This window comes from Zymoseptoria tritici, chromosome 6, assembly GCF_000219625.1.
Source record: "Zymoseptoria tritici IPO323 chromosome 6, whole genome shotgun sequence".
Classification (NCBI taxonomy): Eukaryota; Fungi; Ascomycota; class Dothideomycetes; order Mycosphaerellales; family Mycosphaerellaceae; genus Zymoseptoria; species Zymoseptoria tritici.
Window position 1 is genome coordinate 1,646,182 of NC_018213.1, and position 19,111 is coordinate 1,665,292.

Here is a 19,111-nt window from a genome sequence, read left to right on the forward strand (position 1 = left end):
TCCATCACAGGCCCTATCGAACCCGCGCTATTGCCCCAAAGGATAGTGTTCAACACCGAATACGGTGAGAACTCTTCATACGGCAGTCCGTCCGAGCTGGCGGGAGTAAAGATCTGTCCGTGATCGAGCTTCAGCATCGGTCCATCGCTGTCTGCTGGAGTATCGACGTTCCCGGTGAAGCTCGCTTCGCTGCGGGCCCCCTCGATGTTCAGCTTTCGTAACGCGGCGATGCCGCGCTCTACGGGCGCGGAGACTTCCGTTGGATCGACGGTCGAAGTAACCTCGGACATGAGGGTAATGAACCTGCCGACCAGTCTGCGCGCGCGTTCACTCCGGGTGTGCTCGCCGAGGATACCGAGGAGCAGAGCGGAGCTTAGCGCACGGTGAACGGCGGCCCAAGACTGGCGTGCGAAGAAGGTAATGTTGTTGAGGCCAAGAAATGCTTCAACTGTGTTGGCCAAATACTCGACACATACCGATCTGAAGGTGTTGACGATCTCGCTGGATGTGGTGGACGGACTGATTGCAGGACGGCAGAGTTCGGAGGTGGCGTAGGAGGTATGCAGATAGAGAGCCCAGTGCTCGAGCGTGTCCTTTGATGTCGCGCACTTTCGAGAGTCGCGGAGATGTTCGGACGCATCCCGCATGACGGCGGCGATGGAATCGCGGTGCTGGCGGATGCTGGCGATGTGTTCACGAGGAGTAGTGGCCCTGGCGCGGTCGCGAATGATATCAAGGCCGATCTTGCACATGCGATACATGCATTGATGGTAGGAGGAGACTAGTGGTGAGGCACAGAAGTCAGCATAAATCCATTCGGAACATTCAGAGCAAGGGACCAGCTTCGGCTCGCTTTCCGTTTGCTTGACGAGTGTTGGCTTACCTCCACCAAAGTGGTTCGGCATTGGCATCGTGTGCACGTCCAAGGCAGCATTGCGGTCGTAAGTGATGGATAGCAGAGAATCTGCCCATATGATAGACCACCATACTTTGCTCCGAGGGAAGACGTGTTCGGGTGGAACGTGCGGCGGACATGCTTGATGTAGTCCAAGGCCTTGAGCGAGTCGAATGGTAAGACCGAGTAGACTCCATGCTGTGCCGGCATTCTGTAAATGTCAGCAATAGATATTGATCCCCTGCAGAATGATTATCATACCATGTTGTTCGTCATGACGTTACCTATCAATATGTCAGTCGTTGAGCTCTTCAAATGGTCGGCACCTTGATCGACATACCAATGATGACCAGCGCCTGAATACTTTCAATATGGGGCTGCGACAAGAAATTTGTGAACCGTAAACATTCGAATCCACAGCACACTGCACAAGTCAGTAAGATTCCATCAATGCCGCCACGGACGATAAGCGAGGACTCACCGTAAACCTGCGAGGTCAATTCTCTCTCTTTCCTCGTCAACGCACTGCACTGAGCCCCACTCGCCAGCACTGCGAACAACATCCCCAACCAGTAAAAGCTCTTTCCATAAATTGACTGCTCCGTCACTCCATCCTCTGGACTGGGCTGACTCGATCGATTGGCCAAGAACACCGCAAGATCGGCCTCTAATGCTTCCAAGTCTGCGATCCCCGGATAGATGATATAGCCAATGTCGCGGTAGCTGGCGAACAGACTGAGTAGTTGTTGATCGCCTGGTAATGCTTTGGCAAGTTCTCGGGCACGTTGCAGGGAGCCGTGCGGTAGACCCCAGAGATCCACGAACGGGTATGTGGCCGACTCGTTGTCAAGCCCGAACAGGGGCAGTACGGACTTGCCGAGGAACTCTTGGAGTTGACTTTGCTCTGCACCGCTGGGAGGCTGACCCTGGCTGATGGCATAGAGCATTGCTGGGACGGATCCTCCGCCAAGATGGACGATTTCGCCCTGCATATTTGTTAGTAAATCGACTCTCTGCATGCTTCCCTACAAGTACGTACCGATTCATTCTTGGTATGCAACCCGTGCAAATCAGTGTGAGTTTGCATCCTAGCACCCTCGCTACTCCCGTCACTATCGTGAGTTCCATTGTTGTTCTCATGAGAGTTTCTGCGAATCTCACGCCTCAAATCTGCAATGGAATTTTCCAGTCCGTTCAGCTTCCGACATAGTAAGTCGAACTCAGACCGAGCTAACGTCACGTATCCTGGATTGTTGTTCTGCGACATTGCCATTCCTCCATCCTGATGGTCCGCTCGCATGGCAGGGCCCTGGGCATGGAGGTCGACATTTTGTCTTTTGTTTGGAGGATGATATGAGCACAGTTCCGGATGGTCACGTTCCTTGCAGGTAGTGCAGGGCCGTGAGAGATCGCATCTGTCATTGTGGTTAGCCGAATGCAAGCGTAGACGTCTTGACACGAACGGACGACTCACTTCACCTTCCTTTGCCGACATGGATAGCAAGCCTGCGCAACGACACCAGTCAGCGCGAACAAAACCCTAACGGAAAGAATAACTGCGACATACCTTATGCTCTCTCGCCTTCCTCTTCTTCCTCAAGAAATCATCCACCTCGGCCTGCGGCGGCGCCGGCACCACATTCTCTCCATAGGGCGGCGTCGTCGCGCTCATTGCCGCGAGTTGAGGATCCATACTGGGTCAAATTTCGAATCGTTCGGAGGTCGTTCGTATCACAAATCGGTATCCACGGTTGTGGTCCGAAGTCCAGGTCGTCTCGCAGCTGAAGTCTTCGCGGACTCAGGTTCCTCTGCACGACCGGCAATCTGAGACAGCTCGTCCTCGCTTGAAGGTCGGGATATTGTGCGTGGCGCCACAGTTTCCGCACGCGCGGTGTGGAGAGCGCAGGATTTCCCGAGAACCAGGTGCCCTCCCTCGGTGCTTGTCTTTTCAAGCCGAATGGATAAAGAAGTGAATGGATATCCAAAGAAGCCGGAACCAGGACGCAGCAGCGCAGCAACTAAGCGCGATAACTATTGCAGCACTCTTCGATGCTTTTCAGGTTCGTCGACTGAATAAATCTGTGCAGGGTATCGCGATGGCGAATTGCGAGTCTTGGAAGCGATGTACTAAGCGTGAGGTGCAAGCGTGAGGTGGGAGAACTCCGGCGTTGTGGCGGGCATGTCGATCCCTTCGACCCGGTTGAGAAGCTTAAATGTGTATTCTGTACGCGACGGGATATGTCGAGCCTGAGGAGTTTTGTACGTGGAGGATTGAAGGAATGTATTGTGCTGATGAGATGACAACGCAGGACTACACTTAAAGAGCATGGGAAGATGCCTACTAGTAGACGTCGATTGTACACATGAGCATTATATCATGTCACATCCTTCTATGAACATATCTGTACAGCCTCCACCTGGTCGATATTATCGCACACCTCACGAGTCATCGAGCATATCATTACCGCCATCGCTATCCACATCCTCCTCTCCCTTGAGCGCAGTAATACTGTCCGACGTCGTCGCCCTTTTCATCGCGCTACCGACGCCTGCGCCACCCCTGCCCAGTCGCGCCTCCCGAATTCCCTTCCGGAACTCTTCACTCAGACCTTTCAACAACTCAGGGTGCACCGGAGAATTGAATCCACTGCCACCACCTGCCGTAGCGGCAGAGCTGCCAGCTGGGATCTCCTCGGCCAACCGTTCTGCCATGTTCGCGTCGTACTCTCTCTCCTGCTCCCGCACGGCTTGAGGATCCATCTCTCGAGCCGCAGCGAGGAGGTCGAGTGAGCCCTCGGATTCATCTTCCGACAGCGATTCTACATCGCCTTCTTCCGAGGTGGAGTCGTACTGCAAGCCTACTGGCTGTGGCGCGGCGGAGGGAGTGGATCGGTGGTCAAGCATTGGGTTTGGGGAGCGATTCTCCTCGTCGGATGAATACTCGGACTGGTCGTCGCCGAATGAAGAAGAGTTGTACGGCATGAATGAAAGGGCGGGAGGTAGAGAGGCAGGCGCGAGAGGCCGATATGCCGTGCGCAGAATCTGGCGAGCGACTTTCGGTTGCGAGCGCCTGCTGGTCTTCCGCGATGGTGAGGAGCGCAGGATGCGGGCGAGTTTCGCGGGAAGGTCGCTGGTGGGTCGCACAGCTTGAACGGCTGTAGGCGGTGCTGATGGTTCAAACCGCGCGTGCCGAGACTGCACGTCGATGGTGAAGTTGTCTGCAGGCCATACGCCGCCAATACCTGTGACCTCTAGCTCCAGCGGTTCCTTCCGTGTCCAGTCCTGAGAGTCGTCCATGGGTGAGGTCGGTGGGAAGAATAGCTCCATACTTGACGGTATGGGATTGTCGTCCAGATCCATAGCTTCTGGGAGTTCCGTGGCGTCTGCCAAGGGACCCCTTCTTTCCTCCACTGTCCCTCCCAAAGGTCTTGCTTTGCCCAGAGGAATCGAGCTGGCGGGAACATACGGCGGAGCATTCGCGTTGTACGCCACCTTGCGATCACCGCTGAGATCTGTGCAGAACCTAGCGTTGTTGTAGAATATGATGGGACCATCCTCACGCTTCTGCTTCTTCTTCGTGACGATAGTGCGCATGCCAGATGATGTCAAGGCGGAGGACTCTCCTCCCACGGGCGCACGAGCATAGGAGGACAAGTCTTCTTCTTCTTCCTCTGAGGAAGAGCCATACGATTCGTCGGAGTTGCTGCGGTGGAAGAAGAGAGGCGTGTACATCATCTTCTTTTCCGGCGGACGGGCAGAGGCTCCACCCGCAGGCGCCCTCGAGTCTTCCGATCGGAAGGATTCCAGATGTGTCAACTTCGGCCGTTTGCGTGGACTTTGACCGTCAGTAGTGTCGGTATTGAATGGACTGTTGTTCGATGCGCCACCACTGCTGCTCGTGCGGGTGACGGTTCGTCCACCCTTCCATCGTACCTTACGGCCATCGGCAGACACCTCGAATCGAGAACTGTACTCCGCCACAGCCTTGCGGACGAACTCGCTGGTAACGTTGATGGTGTGGAGTTGAGCCATGTTAATGAGCAAATTCAAGTAAACCCACCCGTGGCCTTCTTCCGGCGACTTGGACGACATCGGGTCGTATGGCGAGAAGCCCAAGTGGCGCATGTACTGAAGATTTTCGACAGGAACCTGAGCACGGTGGGGGTCAAGATCCAGAGGTCGTGTCGGTCGCTGATCTTCTCGAAGTGCTGAAGTGCCGGCTTCCTTGACTACATCGGAGTGACTGTTTGGCGAAGCTTCATGAGAAGCTTTGCTGTGAGGAGGGTCGGCGGGATCCTCAACCTCTCCGACCATAATGTTGGCTTCGCGGTGACCTTCAGCTCGTGCAGCAGCACGACCATGTGCTTCGGTGTCGGTCTTGTCGGCTCTGGCGGCCAAATTTGATACCTCTTGTTGTTGCTGAGGATGTTGGTGACCGCCAAGCGCGGCTCCCTTGCCTGCGAAAATCTGTTCCAAGCGACGCACGACAATCTTCTTCTTCATGCGTTCAGTCATGTTCACAGGACTGGACTGAGGCAAGAGGCCTTCCGGGATGTGGTGGAGGAAGCTGTGAATGTTCTCACGTTTCGACGCCGCGTTCTGACCAACCGCATAGGACTTCATGGGACGGCTTTCGTTGCCTAGACTCGATGAACCTTGACCTGATGCCGACATTGACGCATAAGCCGAGTCGGTCTGCTGGAGAGATGTCATCGAGGATGCCGTCTTGTCCTTCGGCAACATTGGCATAAGTCCGTTGTACCCATTCGATGGGAAAGCGTTATTAACCAAACCTTCCGCGAACTTGCGGAGAGTTTCTTCCAGTTCGCGTTTCTTCTCGGTGGGCAGGCCATGTATCCTGACTTCAAACAACCTCTCATCTTTCAGGTGGGAGTCATGCATCTTCTCATACTTCTTCAACCTTCTCTTCAACTTCTTGTTCTCAATCGTCAGATCATCGATCACGCCGCGATACTCTTCTGTGCTGCTTCCATCGGTACCGATCCTCAACAGATCAGCATGCATTGGCAGTGCACTCGCGACACCAGTGTAATTGGCATTATTTCGCTGCGCTTCCGGTGGAGTCTCGGATGAGGAGGAGTTCCGCATGAAGAAAGGCGGATCGCCGTCGGCGAAAGTGGCGCTGGCATCGCGGAGCTCGTTGTTGGACTGGTCGAACCATTTGTCGGCATTGCTACTTTCGCCTGAGCTTCCTTTACCCGTCTTGAGGCCCGTGGGAGAGGATTTCGAGCTCGGATCGTTGCTGTCTGGCGAGGAAGAGTCGCTATTGTGCTGTTGCTGTTGCTCCTGCTGTTGCTGAGCGGCTTGGCGCTTTTGTGAATGTAAGAGCGACACGGAGCGGTGGGCGGGAGGCCGACGAGGATTGTTGAGCGTTGTCGGCGCGATCGTCTGGCCAGATTGCACGGCGGCGGCTTGGGCGTCTTTTGATGCCATCGTGCGGTTAGGGGTTGATTTCCAGGTCGGGATCCATAGGGAGAGCGTCTATGCTGTCTGTGGATGAATGTGACAACAAATTGGTCCGGATTATCGTGTGCGTTGAATTACTGCGTGGGTGTTGGTGGCAGGATGCAACGTATAGGCAGTACAGAGGGATGCGTGGATGCGAAAGGGTACAACGGCATCTGTCATAGAGTCAAACAGGGCGATATGGCCCGCGAGCGGCAGGGCTGGACGAATCGATGGGCAATTCGGGACTCATAGAGCGGCGATTCACCACTGCTTCAGTCCAGTCGCACCGATATGGTAGGGCAGCGCATCAGAAAATCGATGTGCATCGGGAGCGAATCGACAGCAGTTCGGGGACGTGTCCTGGGCGAAGACTTAACAGTGGCTGCGCACCGGTGTTGGACGTCGCAGATCGACCGTTCCGAACCAGAAACGCGATGGCAGTGAGGGCTGACATGGCCAACCTCACGATCGTGCGGCGAGAAGCGCGATGGGGCCGATGATGGCCAGGGGACAAGTGACGTTCAACAAGGTGGGAGAAGTTCGATCGTGGACGACTTCCGTTGGTAGTGCAGATCGACAAAGAAAGGGTCCGGACTGGGCTGGATCTTCTTTCTTCCTTCGAACTTCAAGTATAGCACTACGTTTCATCGCCGATACCATATTCGGTTGGACAGTGTACAACCATCGATGGATATGAATGACCGCCATCCCATATACACACACGCATACCATCACATTGACCTCTTCAACACTGCCTGAGTGACACCGCAATCTCGCACGCCAGGGCCCTTGCTACTTGAACTACTCGGACTGCATTGTCATTCACCGAAGATGTGCCATTTGGGTCTCTCATTGCCCATCCAGCACTTCCATATTGACGGGCGGCGACCGAAATGAGGCCTGCCCGACATGCACGATGTGTCTCTCCATCGAACGATGTCGACCTGCAACTTTCGGAGTAAAGTCCTTACAGCCCGAAAATGACGAACCTGCGCGTGTCAGATCGACGATCGACATGCTCGACATGCGGCTCTGCGGCAAAGGACAAGCCACGTTCGATTCAAACATGCTCGCACGGCTCGATCATTGGTTTTTTCTTTTGACGTCACGAGCGTGAAACGAATGGACCCTTTGCGTGATCGCGACGGATCGAACTGCTTATAGGTGATGCTGAACGCAATGTCCGATTCAGGTAGTCGAGGCCAAGCCACGAGAATCCTCGATGCGGCTGATGCGAGGCGTGGCAGATCGTGCATCGCTCGACCTTCTAGTCTGTAGGAGATACTTCGGCTCTCTTGCCGGGCTTGTGATTCTCGTTCGACTCACTACTCCTTCGCGCTTGCTGTTCTATTCCTTGCTCAGATCGGAGTCCACTTCCGACCTACTGGTACGAAGGCACCGTCGGCACCATTTCGCAGGGTTGATCGTGCCTGCAAGAAGCACCGATCCCCCTACGAGCTTCTCCTGGTCGGCGATTGATCGCATACAAGGGCACATACGCACGCCGATGCGTGCTCTACTTGGCTGTCTTCCGACTGCAAGTTCGACCGCGATGCTTGGCATGGCCTGACAGTAGCATGGAGAAAACCACGGAACACGGCAGTTCCGAAGGGCTGCACAAGTGATTTGCCATAGGATCTCAAGCCGGCCATCTGAGGTTGACGACTCTTGTCGCTTCCTTTATAATGTACGCGCTGCTCTGAAAGTGCTCGAATCGGACTTTGTGACAAGGTCTGTCTCGCTCTTTACCAATACGCAGTATCACAATAGACAGTAAAGATAGGTCGGCAACCGGTGAAAATCTGGACGTCGACTTGGAGCTCGGCTGTCCCAAGCCTCCCGCCGTCAATCAGTTTGCGAACTTCATTTACGCCGTGAGTGCGTGTATATCCACAGGCTCGTCGCCGGATCTTGGCTGTCCGATGCTCGTCGCTCACCGTCGCAGCAGTCCTTACGTTTGATTCGTCTCACACCGGAGATCGGATCACACTGGAGACCGAACCAGCGTACATCATTCGTGAGGGAGTCATGCCTCGCGAGACGAGAAGTTCTCGTCGCATCCACTGCTACGCCACAGTATAGCACAACACATCTGAACCCGCGGATGCGTCGACGCTGGCCAGTGTACTGTCCGCGATGATCTTCTGTCGACAGCATACTTCGCAATATCGGCAGATGCGCTTCTTGGCTGGGTGCTGTCGAAGTTCACTATCAGCAAACAAAGGACTCACATTGAGCGAGAATGTCAGAGAATGTCATGGAGATGGGAATTGACCGATGGCATTCGTCCGAGATCGTTGAATATGATACATCATACGTGCGGCATCCTTACTGCGTTTCTCGCGTGTCCGTATCTGCAGGCAAGCGGTGGGATCAGGGGGCTCCATGGAATCCTCTCCTTGCAATCAGACTATCAAGCTCACATCCGGTCTGCAGGCACGGCATTTCGGTGCGCTCACACGCTGCATCGTCGCTGCTGGCATGGACGGCGTTGGCCTTCCAGAACAATTCCCAGTGATTCGAGTAGCAGCGCCGATCTTGCCAAAGCGGAAGGGAAGATCAGACTGCGCGCCTGCCTCGCCAAGATGTGTCGAAGGCAAGCCGTATGATGTGCAGATAGCTGTCTGCAACGCGCGCTCAGTCCGTCCATCACGTTGACGCCGTGTGTTAGTCAATGGATACCGAAAGTATAGCATGTTCGCGGTTGTCGTTCGTCGTCTCAACAACCAGGATACAGCTCTAACGTCTGCCGCCGAATTTCCTCCCACCACCCTTTCCATTGGCCTTGGAGTTCTTGTTCTTGATCTTCAACTTGCAAAAGTTCGCATGCGCCAACTCGTTCACTTTCCTCTTCGGCTTGATCTTCTCCTCCTTCCCGTTTCCAGCCTCGCCATCTTTCTCTTTCGCCTTCGTGACTTTCCGCTTCGAAGTCTTCTTCCCAGCACCCTCTTCATCGCTTTCCTCCTCCCCACTTGACTCATACGCATCACTCTCCTCTCTTCCATCCACGAGCTGCGTCTCCGGTACCACCTCTACCTCCTTCTCGATCACCTCCTGTCCCTCCTCCTCCTCAGCCACATCTTCCAATCCCGCTCCCTCCTTCCCAGCTTTCCGCTTCACAGGCCGCATAATCACCCGTCTCGTCTGCCTCTTCAGTCCCTTCTTTTTCCACGCCTTTCTCGGTCGATCACCCTTGCCCACCACTTCGTCGTCTTCCCCCGACTCCGGCGCTTTATCAGGTCCGAGAGGCATGTCTCCCGTCTGACTATCCAGCACCAGCACTTTCGATGTCGCTGCGGTTTTCTTTCCTGCTACATCGCCGCCGTTCTGCTGCTCTTCTTCGATCTCGTTCAGGATATCCCAGTCCTCGTCCATGCGCTCTTCCTCCTGCCTCTTGAGATTTTGGATAATGCTGCTCAGACTCCGCACCAGACCTCTCTTCCTGAACGGCGCTGCCATAGATGAACCCGTTGTATCCGGACCGTCCTCATCGATCGAAGCGAGAGGGAAGCTGCGGCGCAGGAAGGACGGTGTAGCATACTTCCTCTTCGAAGAGCTGGGTGTTGCCGTCTCATCCTCCCTCTTTCGTTTCAACGGCGTTCCCGCAAATGCATCCAGGTAGAAGCGTTTACTCGATGACTGAGGAGTCCTCTCCACGCCGCCTTCCGCCGAGACTGCTGTAGCTTTACTCGGCGTTCCAGCGACAAGATGTGCGACTTTTACGGAGTCGTTCCGTGAAGGTGTGCCGGATAACAGGTCGAAAATCCCCAAGACTTGACCATCTTTTTGAGGCGTGGGACCGAGCGCGAGGCGGATGTGGGCGGGTGTGGGTTCCACTTCCTTGACGGGGGAGAGGACGGCGGTATGAGTAGTTGTGCGGAAGGCTTTTGAAGGTGTCCTTGCTATGGATGTGTTGCTTGAGCTGTTGCCGGATTTCTCTCGAAGGGCGTCTCGCGGTTTCGTGAACTTTCGGGAGGTGGTGGAGGGTCGCGTCGCGGTTTGATATTGTTTGTACTTTGCAGCTTGAGTTTCGCATATCAGTCTTCTCTCCCTCTCACGAAGTCAAACTAGAAATTCACCTATAGTCGCGTCCTTCTTGATATCCGCGCGTTCGGGTTTGCGTCCATGTTCCGCTTGGAAAGAGCTCTCCCAGGTTTTGATATGCGATCGGAGGACATCGACGCCGATGCTGTTCTCGTTCGTGTCGACCGACATGGTTGGAACAGCAGGAGGCCCCAAAGTGAGGTATAAGAATGATGTATGTCGAGGTCGAGAAGAGTCGCGGTCGCGGTCGGGAGACGCGATTTGGCCCCACCTTTCTTTCCGGCCCCCACAGATGCAGGGAAACCTTAGGTTGGTGCACATCATCTGGTCAGCCGTGAGACTAACTACCTCCTAGACCTCCCTCTCTTCGACCTGCTCCGTTCTTCGACTGCTGTAGACACCTACCAGGACGGAGATGGAATCATCCTCGCAGGACGAGAGACTTCGCAAGTTCCTATCCTATAGAGTACTGTGTCGCAGGATTCCAGCAAGAGAGACGACACACGAAGACCGAAGACTTCCTCACTCGCCATCACGGCGGCAGAACACGCCACGGAATCACGAAAGTAGACCCATGACCGTATACTTTTAGCACGCATCGATTGTTCCGTCTACTGAAAGTGTCTCCGGTCGATTGCAATACCCTTCGACCGGTCTTCTCGGAAGGGGACGTGGTTCTACCTTGCTGCATGGATGGGAATACCATGTCTCGGCTTTTCCAAATACGAACTCGCCCTTGTCAATGAACACGTCGCTGCTTCACAGCCACAATCCCGTGCTGACTTCGACAGGCCTCGAGTCATCGTATTTCTTCTCGCCGTTGCTCTCCTCTGCCTCTTGCCATTGGTGGAAATTTGCTCTCTCGACCTGCTCCATGCATTGTCTACTAAACACCCTTGGGAGTTGAGTTGGCTTAGCCTAAGCACACTGTGCCCGCAATAAGTAATGAGAGGTCTCACAGAATCACACAAAGCCATGTTACTGTCCTGCACAGTCGAGAAGTTTGCATTGGGGAAGACGAAATGTGCAGGTTCCTCATGGACCAACCATTATTCACGAACAGAAGCAGATCACGACCACGGAGCTGGACCCAAGAACCGTAGCACACATCAATTGATCCGTCTACATAAAAAAGCGTATCCTGTCGATTTCAACACCGTTCGACGATGTACTGCTTCCGACTCTCCCGACACAAGAACGAATGTCCACGACTCCATGCAACACGCGAAAAACACTTCCTCAACCACATCCAATCTACGAAACGGTGATGCTCGCAGACCCGCTGCTCTGGTATCCCTCGGTCGCCAAAATCTGGTAGTTCTGCGACGAACCCAGCTTCATGCCCAGCCTCGACCAAGCGTCGAAGTGGTTCTTCATGGTCACCGTGCCGCCGACGCGCTTCTGCTGGCGCACGCTCCAGAATTGCTGAAAGGTCTGCGTGCCGTCAATGGAGGGCTGGTTGACGCGGGTGGTTTGGAGGATACTGTGTCTGCGTTAGAGCTAATGTGATTGGGATAGGTTGGGTCGGATCTCATCAGCTTACTCGTAGGTGCCGCCGTCGGTGGTGACGGTTCCCTTCTTCTGAGCCGCAGAGCTGGGGTTGTAGGTGCCGTAGGATTCGACGACGTAGTATTCGATCAGAGGGTTGCGGGTCCAGCCGTAGGCGGCGATGTAGCCGTTGCCGGAGGGGTTGAAGGAGCCGGAGTAGTTGATGGTTCTGGAGTGAAAGGTTCAGCAAACCCGGCTCATTTCTTGAATCACTCGGATGGAATGGAACAGGAAGAAACTCACCTAGCAGACCCTGTAGCCCAACCCTTGCCCGCAACGAAGTTCCCAACGTTGCTCCACGAGACCGTGTACGAGCCGCCCGGGCCATTGTTGTAGTTCACTTGGCCTCCACCGTCGGTCCAGAAGGAGTAGTAGTAGCCATTGTTCGTGCCAGTGCCCGGGCTCTCGCGAGCGAAGAGGTGGGTGGCCGAGTCCGGGTTGGGAGAGGCCTCGGTGATGGGAGCGGCCAGAGAGTACGTAGCGGCGGCGAGGCCGAGCAGAGCGCGTGTGAAGAGCATGACTTTGTTTGATCTCGAAGCTGAAAGATGAAGGTGTTGACAGAGTTGATGGGGACTTGCTATGAGGAAGGAGAGGTGAATCTTATACGTCGAAAGAGTCTCATAACTGGCACCGAGATCGTCGTCGATTCGTCGTCGCGGCTAAATGCGAGCCATATCTTCATCTCCACCGTGTCGTCCGGAGGAATGGAGATGTCACATCGCTTCGCCGTAATGGTAACACCATCGCAATACATGTCAAACGCGTGAACGACACGAATCAGCAATCGGGAAGGTGCAAGGCCAACGGGTGTCGAGCTAGTGCTGGCCGAACACTATGATTCTGACGCTAGTGCAAGATGCTTGTGCTAGGCGAACATGCAGTGGAGAAGCGTTCGGGAACCACCACGGTTGATCCTGGGAAATGCGCACGAGGTTGTCCGGGATTGTTTGGATGGCAAAGCTCGTGCAGGATGGCTGGAGTGTGGTGGTCGTGTGGTCCTTTGTCTTTGTCTGGAGTATAGGCTGAATTGCAGGCATGGTATAATCGCTAAAACGGACGAAATGTTCGACGACGCCGACCCGAGAATCAGCCTGAGTGGGCCATGTGCTATATTCTCTGAACGCATGAAGCCCGATGCGGTGGGTCACGGGTTGTATATCGACGACAACGCGTTGTCGTCGAAGTCCACCACGAGTTCGGAGACCGTCTGATTCGTCGGGGTGGGTAAAAGCGCGTAGACGAGACGGACGTTCGCTGCCAACTCATCCAGAGTGAAGCTGTAAAGCGCCCGAATCGGTAGGACCAGTGGTAATGATGGAAGCGATGGTGTATGGCAATTTATCCTGATGTTGGAAAGTGTGCAAGACATCTTCGAACTTACCTTGCCTGCCTCATCTACCTCCACGTCCATCTTCCAGCACTCAACTTCGCAGCTGGAGTCTTCACCATACCAAACATGTTCTTCTCCAAATTCGTTTCCATCGCGACGGTGTTGGTCGCCAGCGGGCAAGCTCTCCCAAGCTTGGAAGATCGCCAGTCCGGCTGTCCGCCAATCCACATCTTCGGCGCGCGCGAGACGACAGCATCGCCAGGCTTTGGAACCGCAGGCGTCTTCATCAATCTCATCGTAGGCGCATATCCCTCGGCCACCACGGAGGCGATCAACTATCCAGCCACTGGTGGAGACTCTTATGGCAGTTCAATGAGGACTGGTGTGGCCAACATCGCCAACCAGATCAATTCTTTCAACCAGAGATGCCCTCAGGCAAAGCTCGTCGTCGTCGGGTATTCGCAGGTATGTCCTTTGGCAGAGGTGGTGTGTGTGTGTGCTTCTCATCCATCAGAGCTGACGATATCCAGGGCGCGCAAATCTCCGACAATGCCATCTGCGGCGGCGGAGACCCGAATCAAGGTAAGAAACCGAAGTGCAGAAGGCCTCCATTGTCCAAGACTGTCTCGGACGCCAGGCTTCCATCCATGCTTCGAAGTCTACGACATCCGCTGACCTTGTACACTTTGCTTTGCAGGCCTCACTGACACCCGCGCCTTGTTGACCTCTGCTGCTGGCACGGCTGTCAAGGCCATCATCTTGGCCGGCAATCCCCGGAACTCACCGGCTGAGAAGTCGGTGTTCGGATACGGGAGCTGCAATGCCCAAGGAGTAAGTCAACGACAAGGTCATGTCCGCTGACCAATGTATTGTATGCTGATGTGTCTTTCGCAGTTCTCTCCTCGCCCTGCCGGTTTCTCTTGCAGCACCTTCGCTGCTCGCATTAGATCCTATTGCGATGCGGCTGATCCGTAAGGAGTCCACTCCAGGGCCAAGTCCTGAGTGATTCCGAGTGCTAATTGGATCATCAGATACTGCTGCACTGGTAACGACGCCGCCGCCCACCAGGCCTATGGCAGGATCTACGGTCAGAATGCGTTGGCCTTTGTCAAGAGCAAGCTTGGATGAAATGGAGAACTGTAGGTGAGGTGGCGGCATGTGCAAGGTCTCCCTTGCTTACCCATACTACTTGTCCGTAGCCTTGTAGGACGCTATCTTTCGTGCTCCGCGTAAACCTGCAAGATGTGGCTGTGAATCTTGCTCATGCGAAGTATAGAGGCCGACGGCCGATGCATGAGCCACAGCTTGGACAACACGCCAAGGTGCAAGCATGATGGCGGCGTGTTGGGCGTGATATGTGGCAGCCTGGAAGGATGTGCTGGCCGCTGGGGTCCTCACACGCTTCATCTGATGCGTCTTCTGATTCGTCTCTCCTCACAGCTCGAGGTGATGATCAGACGACGTGAGTTCCAAGTCACATCCATCGGAAGGCTGGCGGAAGTTGCAAGCGTGCTTCTGTGATTGCATTTTCACATTTCGCAAGCCGGACTTGATCTAGCTCCGTGGTCCGCCGATTGATCGAAAGCGGCTTGCACATGCCGCCAAGAGCTGGGCTGGAATTTCACATGGCGGTGACATGGATGTGGACCGCTGGGTGGAACTGCACACGGAGCGCCGAGTGTTGCAGGATTTGCCCTGATCAGAGTATGAAGTCTGAGTGCCAGGGCATTGCTGGCCGCGCGTGGATATATAGATACCTTATACATGGTCGCGGCGACCCGAGCATCGTGTTCTTCACATCACGCGATAAACGAAATGATTTGCACAAGTCTAGCGCGGGGTGACGTCGAAACGGCGTATTTAACGTTTTCGCCAGTTGCCGGAAGCAAATCGCAGAATCGACGTGCTCGGATGGCTCGGAAAGGCTTCGCAGAGAGAGAGAGCTGGTCTGCACAAGGGACGTGTGATTCGCTGCGTTCGGCCAATTCGCCCAGGAAATTCCTGCGCCTCACATCAGATCGGTCAGCAACGCAAGCAGCGCCGTGCGACAGAGCTTGGTTGCTTGGTGCTGGGCGCTTCCATGGCTTGTGGTGACTGCTGCGATTCGGTGTCTTTCATGCGATGCGCCACGGTGAAGGATGAGCAGTGCAGTACGGCCCGTAGTAGTAGTAGTAGGATCAGATCAAGCAAAGTCATCATCCATGATCCAGGACAAGACCATCCGGCCGCTGCGCCTCTGACAAGCACTCCCTCCCCGTTCTTCATTATTCACACACTTCCACCTACAATCTCATATTCCTCACCTACCTACCTACCTATACCACCACGCAGCACAGCCTCATCGTGTCCCTGTTTCTTCTGCGTCTCACGGCATCGGAAGGTCGGTGTTTCACGGGCACGAAATTCCAGGATTCGACGTTCGCGGAATCCCGGACGGAGCGCTTACTTGAACTTCCCGGGGCCTCATCTCATTACTGCGCGCTAGGATCCGCTCATCTCCCACGTTCAGGACGATCCCTTTAAAACATCCTCCGCCATTTTCTGCTTGCAGCCTTTTCGGTCGCCTGAACCGATTCGACGTGCTGTCGCGTGAGCGTTGTGTCGCTCTCCTCTCTCCCGTCGTCGCGCTGCCAACCCGCCCGTACCACCACCACCAAAGAAGCACATCACCCCCGGTCCACATCGCGCAACCCGATACTCGACTTCGCGAACCCCAGCACATCGACCTCGATACTGTCAACACCGCCGCCTCCTCCCGCCTGTCACCACCATGGCGGCCTACCCGTCCTCCACCGGCGACGGCTCCGCGACACGATTCTCACTCCCACGATTACCTTTCTCGCTACCATCAATACCTCTCCACGTCCCACATCGAATACGGAGGCGATTTCGAGCCACGAAGTCGAAAATCAGCGCCCGATCCTCACCCACCTCCTCCATCGCCTCTCTCGAGACCTCCTTCAACCCGATAAACACCATTCGAGCCCTGCGAACACATCACTGGACGAAATATGACGCACAATACCTCTTTCTGGCTGCGATTGGTCTCTTTGCTCTCTGCATGATTGAACACCCGGGACCGTTGAAGAAAGGACTGGTGGCCACAGCTTTGTTGACCGGCCTGGCAATACCCATAACACGGCAGTTTCTGCTGCCTTTCTTGCCTATAGCAGGCTGGTTAGTCCTCTTCTTCGCCTGCCAATTCATACCACCGGCATACCGACCACGCATTTGGGTACGGGTTCTGCCTGCGCTGGAGAATATACTATACGGCGCTAACTTGAGCAACATCCTCTCTGCACACAAGAACTCGTTCCTAGACGTGCTCGCATGGCTGCCATACGGGATAACGCACTTTGGAGCACCATTCGTCTGTTCTGGCATCATGTTCATTTTCGGCCCGCCAGGTACCACTCCCACTTTCGCGAGAGCATTTGGATACATGAACATCACCGGTGTCATGATCCAGATCATGTTCCCGTGCAGTGCACCGTGGTATGAGAACCTCTACGGCCTGGCACCCGCGAACTACTCCATCCCCGGATCTCCCGCAGGTCTGGCAGCCATTGACAAGCTGTTCGGGATTGACCTCTACACATCCACCTTCACCGCATCACCCCTCGTCTTTGGCGCATTTCCATCGCTTCATTCTGGAAACGCCACGATCGAAGCCCTCTTCATGTCACACACCTTCCCGAAACTCCGCCCGCTCTTCACTTTCTACGTCCTCTGGATGTGGTACGCCACGATGTATCTCAGCCACCACTACGCCGTAGATCTCGTCGGCGGCAGCGTCATCGCCGCAATCGCCTACTTCATCGCCAAAGGCAGCTATCTTCCTCGTCTGCAACCGGGCAAGATGTTCCGTTGGGACTACGATTACGTTGAGCACGGCGAATTGAATGAATCCTATGCGTACGGTCTCACGGATCTGGACGACTACGAGCTGGCCCTCCGCGGTGATAGCGATGAGTGGACAATTGGCTCCAGCTCGAGTTTCTCCTCCTCCAGCCGCGAGCCCTCCACTGGCATGCGCTCTCCGATCGGCGACAACGAGCAATGGGAAGGCGAAACTCTCGCTGCCTCGTCCGATAACGAGTACCAGAAAGCATAGGCGCGGACGTAGGACTTGACAACGACGAGATGAATATGCACGGCTTTGACGAGGAGGGATGACGGAAGACATATACACTGTTACTGATATGCATTCTGCACGGCGTTCACGACTACAGAGGTGTCATGGGGTTTATCTGCAGCATTTTCAGCGGGTATCTTTCAGTGGAGACGAAGAGAGGAAGACCTTTTTAATGCTGAGTGAGAAGGCGTTTTCTTTCGGTGGGCCTGCGCTACACAGTGCCAGGCCGGGAATCATTTTTTATTTGCGCGAGGAAGAGATACCCTACATTCGCTCTTGTATTGTTTGTACAGCGACACTCGCTTGGGGGATATGTGGGATACAGGAGGGCAAACGAGGAGGAGATGGAGCATACAGGGAAGGCGGGACATGGCAGGATTGGGCAAGCAGACCACGATCACCATGCATAGATTCGGAGTAGGCGGGTAGCTGGAGTCAGCTTTTATCGCGCCTGAAAGGAGCGCAGCGGGCGAGGCATTGATGAGGGTGAGCCACGGTTTAGGTGTTTACGAATGATCATGCTGGCTGTGAGAGAAGACTCGGGTGGCGAGAGGAGAGTACATAATCATAATGCATAGCACGAGACGATCTTCAGAGCTGCGAACCTCTCATGCTGTCACTGTTGTATCGTGCAATTCTGAGGACGTCCTGGCGAAAAGCAGACCAGTCTCTCGCCGAACACCTTCAATCTCCCGAAACCGTCTCGTATCCGTCGTAAAGCCTTTCAATATATCTTGGCAGCCTTTCATCAATGCCCGAGCTCGACATCCATCCTCTCGCAACCCGCACCTCTCCTCATCCACCGCATCCCCCAAAAATCATGGCCAAACGCGTCGTCCAAGGCGACCAAATCGTCAAACTCATCGTCGGCGCCGGCCAAGCCTCGCCTTCACCTCCCGTTGGTCCAGCGCTAGGTTCCAAAGGCGTGAAGTCCATGGACTTTTGCAAGGAGTTCAACGCTCGTACGTTTCTTCACCCTTCTTATACGCACACCCAGAACCTCACTAACGATGGATGGCTTCACAGGCACAGCAAACTACATCCCCGGCACCCCCGTCCCCGCGCGCGTCACCGTCCGCCCGGACCGTTCCTTCCACTTCGAGCTCCGCACGCCTCCCACCGCGACCCTCCTCCTCTCCGCCGCCGGCGTCTCCCCGACGAAGAACAAACTCAAAGGAGCGGGTAATACCGCGGGACCGAAAGCGAGGGGCGCAGGTGCGATGGGGAAGAGCACGCATTCGGGCGGTGCGCCGCCGGGGAATAGTATGTTGGGGAGCGTGGGCACGGTGAGTCTGAAGCATGTGTGGGAGATTGCGAGGATCAAGCAGAGTGAGCAGAGGTTGAGTGGGTTGGAGTTGAGGGGGGTGGTGAAGAGTGTTGTGGCGCAGGCGGGGAGTTGTGGGGTTTTGGTTGTGCCTTGATGGAGAGTGAATGGGAGGAGGCATAAGGTGATTATTGTGCGCTATGACGAGAAGAAGAATGGATGGCTCGGGGGTTAGGAGAGCGGGTTGGGGAGACGATGTTTATATGCGCTGCGAGCCCAGAGGAGGTGTACGAGATGGAACATATGAATGCATAGCGCTCATTCGGCGATTCTGGCGTTTGGAGAAGCATACTTTGGGAGATTATACCCTTTCCTGAGAGCGAAGGGCTTGTACAGGCTGTAACAATAGCGAATGGAGGACGTTCA

General features: G+C 55.0%; 6 protein-coding genes across 6 annotated transcripts; 2 read left to right on the forward strand and 4 right to left on the reverse strand.

Annotated features, from left to right (window-relative positions):
• Window positions 1-281: 281 nt before the first annotated feature.
• On the reverse strand, window positions 282-2,519 carry MYCGRDRAFT_21193 (uncharacterized protein; the record flags this gene model as incomplete). The annotated part of the gene is made up of 8 exons (XM_003851752.1): window positions 282-781; window positions 884-1,106; window positions 1,157-1,179; window positions 1,236-1,319; window positions 1,377-1,881; window positions 1,935-2,310; window positions 2,370-2,401; window positions 2,463-2,519. Coding segments are annotated over 8 exons (1,800 nt in total), but the record flags the coding sequence as incomplete, so codon positions are not given.
• Window positions 2,520-3,334: 815 nt separating this feature from the next.
• On the reverse strand, window positions 3,335-6,349 carry MYCGRDRAFT_93972 (uncharacterized protein; the record flags this gene model as incomplete). The annotated part of the gene is made up of 1 exon (XM_003851751.1): window positions 3,335-6,349. One exon carries the CDS (start codon window positions 6,347-6,349, stop codon window positions 3,335-3,337), a length of 3,015 nt encoding a protein of 1,004 aa, XP_003851799.1.
• A 2,754-nt stretch (window positions 6,350-9,103) lies between these two features.
• On the reverse strand, window positions 9,104-10,579 carry MYCGRDRAFT_93973 (uncharacterized protein; the record flags this gene model as incomplete). The annotated part of the gene is made up of 2 exons (XM_003851750.1): window positions 9,104-10,386; window positions 10,444-10,579. The coding sequence occupies 2 exons, from the start codon at window positions 10,577-10,579 to the stop codon at window positions 9,104-9,106; spliced, it is 1,419 nt and encodes a 472-aa protein (XP_003851798.1).
• Window positions 10,580-11,625: 1,046 nt separating this feature from the next.
• MgXYL1 (endo-1,4-beta xylanase glycoside hydrolase family 11) lies at window positions 11,626-12,509 on the reverse strand (the record flags this gene model as incomplete). Its single annotated transcript, XM_003851749.1, has 3 exons — window positions 11,626-11,891; window positions 11,952-12,125; window positions 12,200-12,509. 3 exons carry the CDS (start codon window positions 12,472-12,474, stop codon window positions 11,663-11,665), a joined length of 678 nt encoding a protein of 225 aa, XP_003851797.1.
• A 903-nt stretch (window positions 12,510-13,412) lies between these two features.
• On the forward strand, window positions 13,413-14,414 carry MgAXE2 (acetyl xylan Esterase/Acetylesterase; the record flags this gene model as incomplete). The annotated part of the gene is made up of 5 exons (XM_003851496.1): window positions 13,413-13,751; window positions 13,817-13,868; window positions 13,984-14,117; window positions 14,181-14,257; window positions 14,318-14,414. 5 exons carry the CDS (start codon window positions 13,413-13,415, stop codon window positions 14,412-14,414), a joined length of 699 nt encoding a protein of 232 aa, XP_003851544.1.
• Window positions 14,415-16,046: 1,632 nt separating this feature from the next.
• MYCGRDRAFT_109911 (uncharacterized protein) lies at window positions 16,047-18,842 on the forward strand (the record flags this gene model as incomplete). The annotated part of the gene is made up of 3 exons (XM_003851497.1): window positions 16,047-17,372; window positions 18,163-18,383; window positions 18,448-18,842. 3 exons carry the CDS (start codon window positions 16,057-16,059, stop codon window positions 18,840-18,842), a joined length of 1,932 nt encoding a protein of 643 aa, XP_003851545.1.
• Window positions 18,843-19,111: the final 269 nt, after the last annotated feature.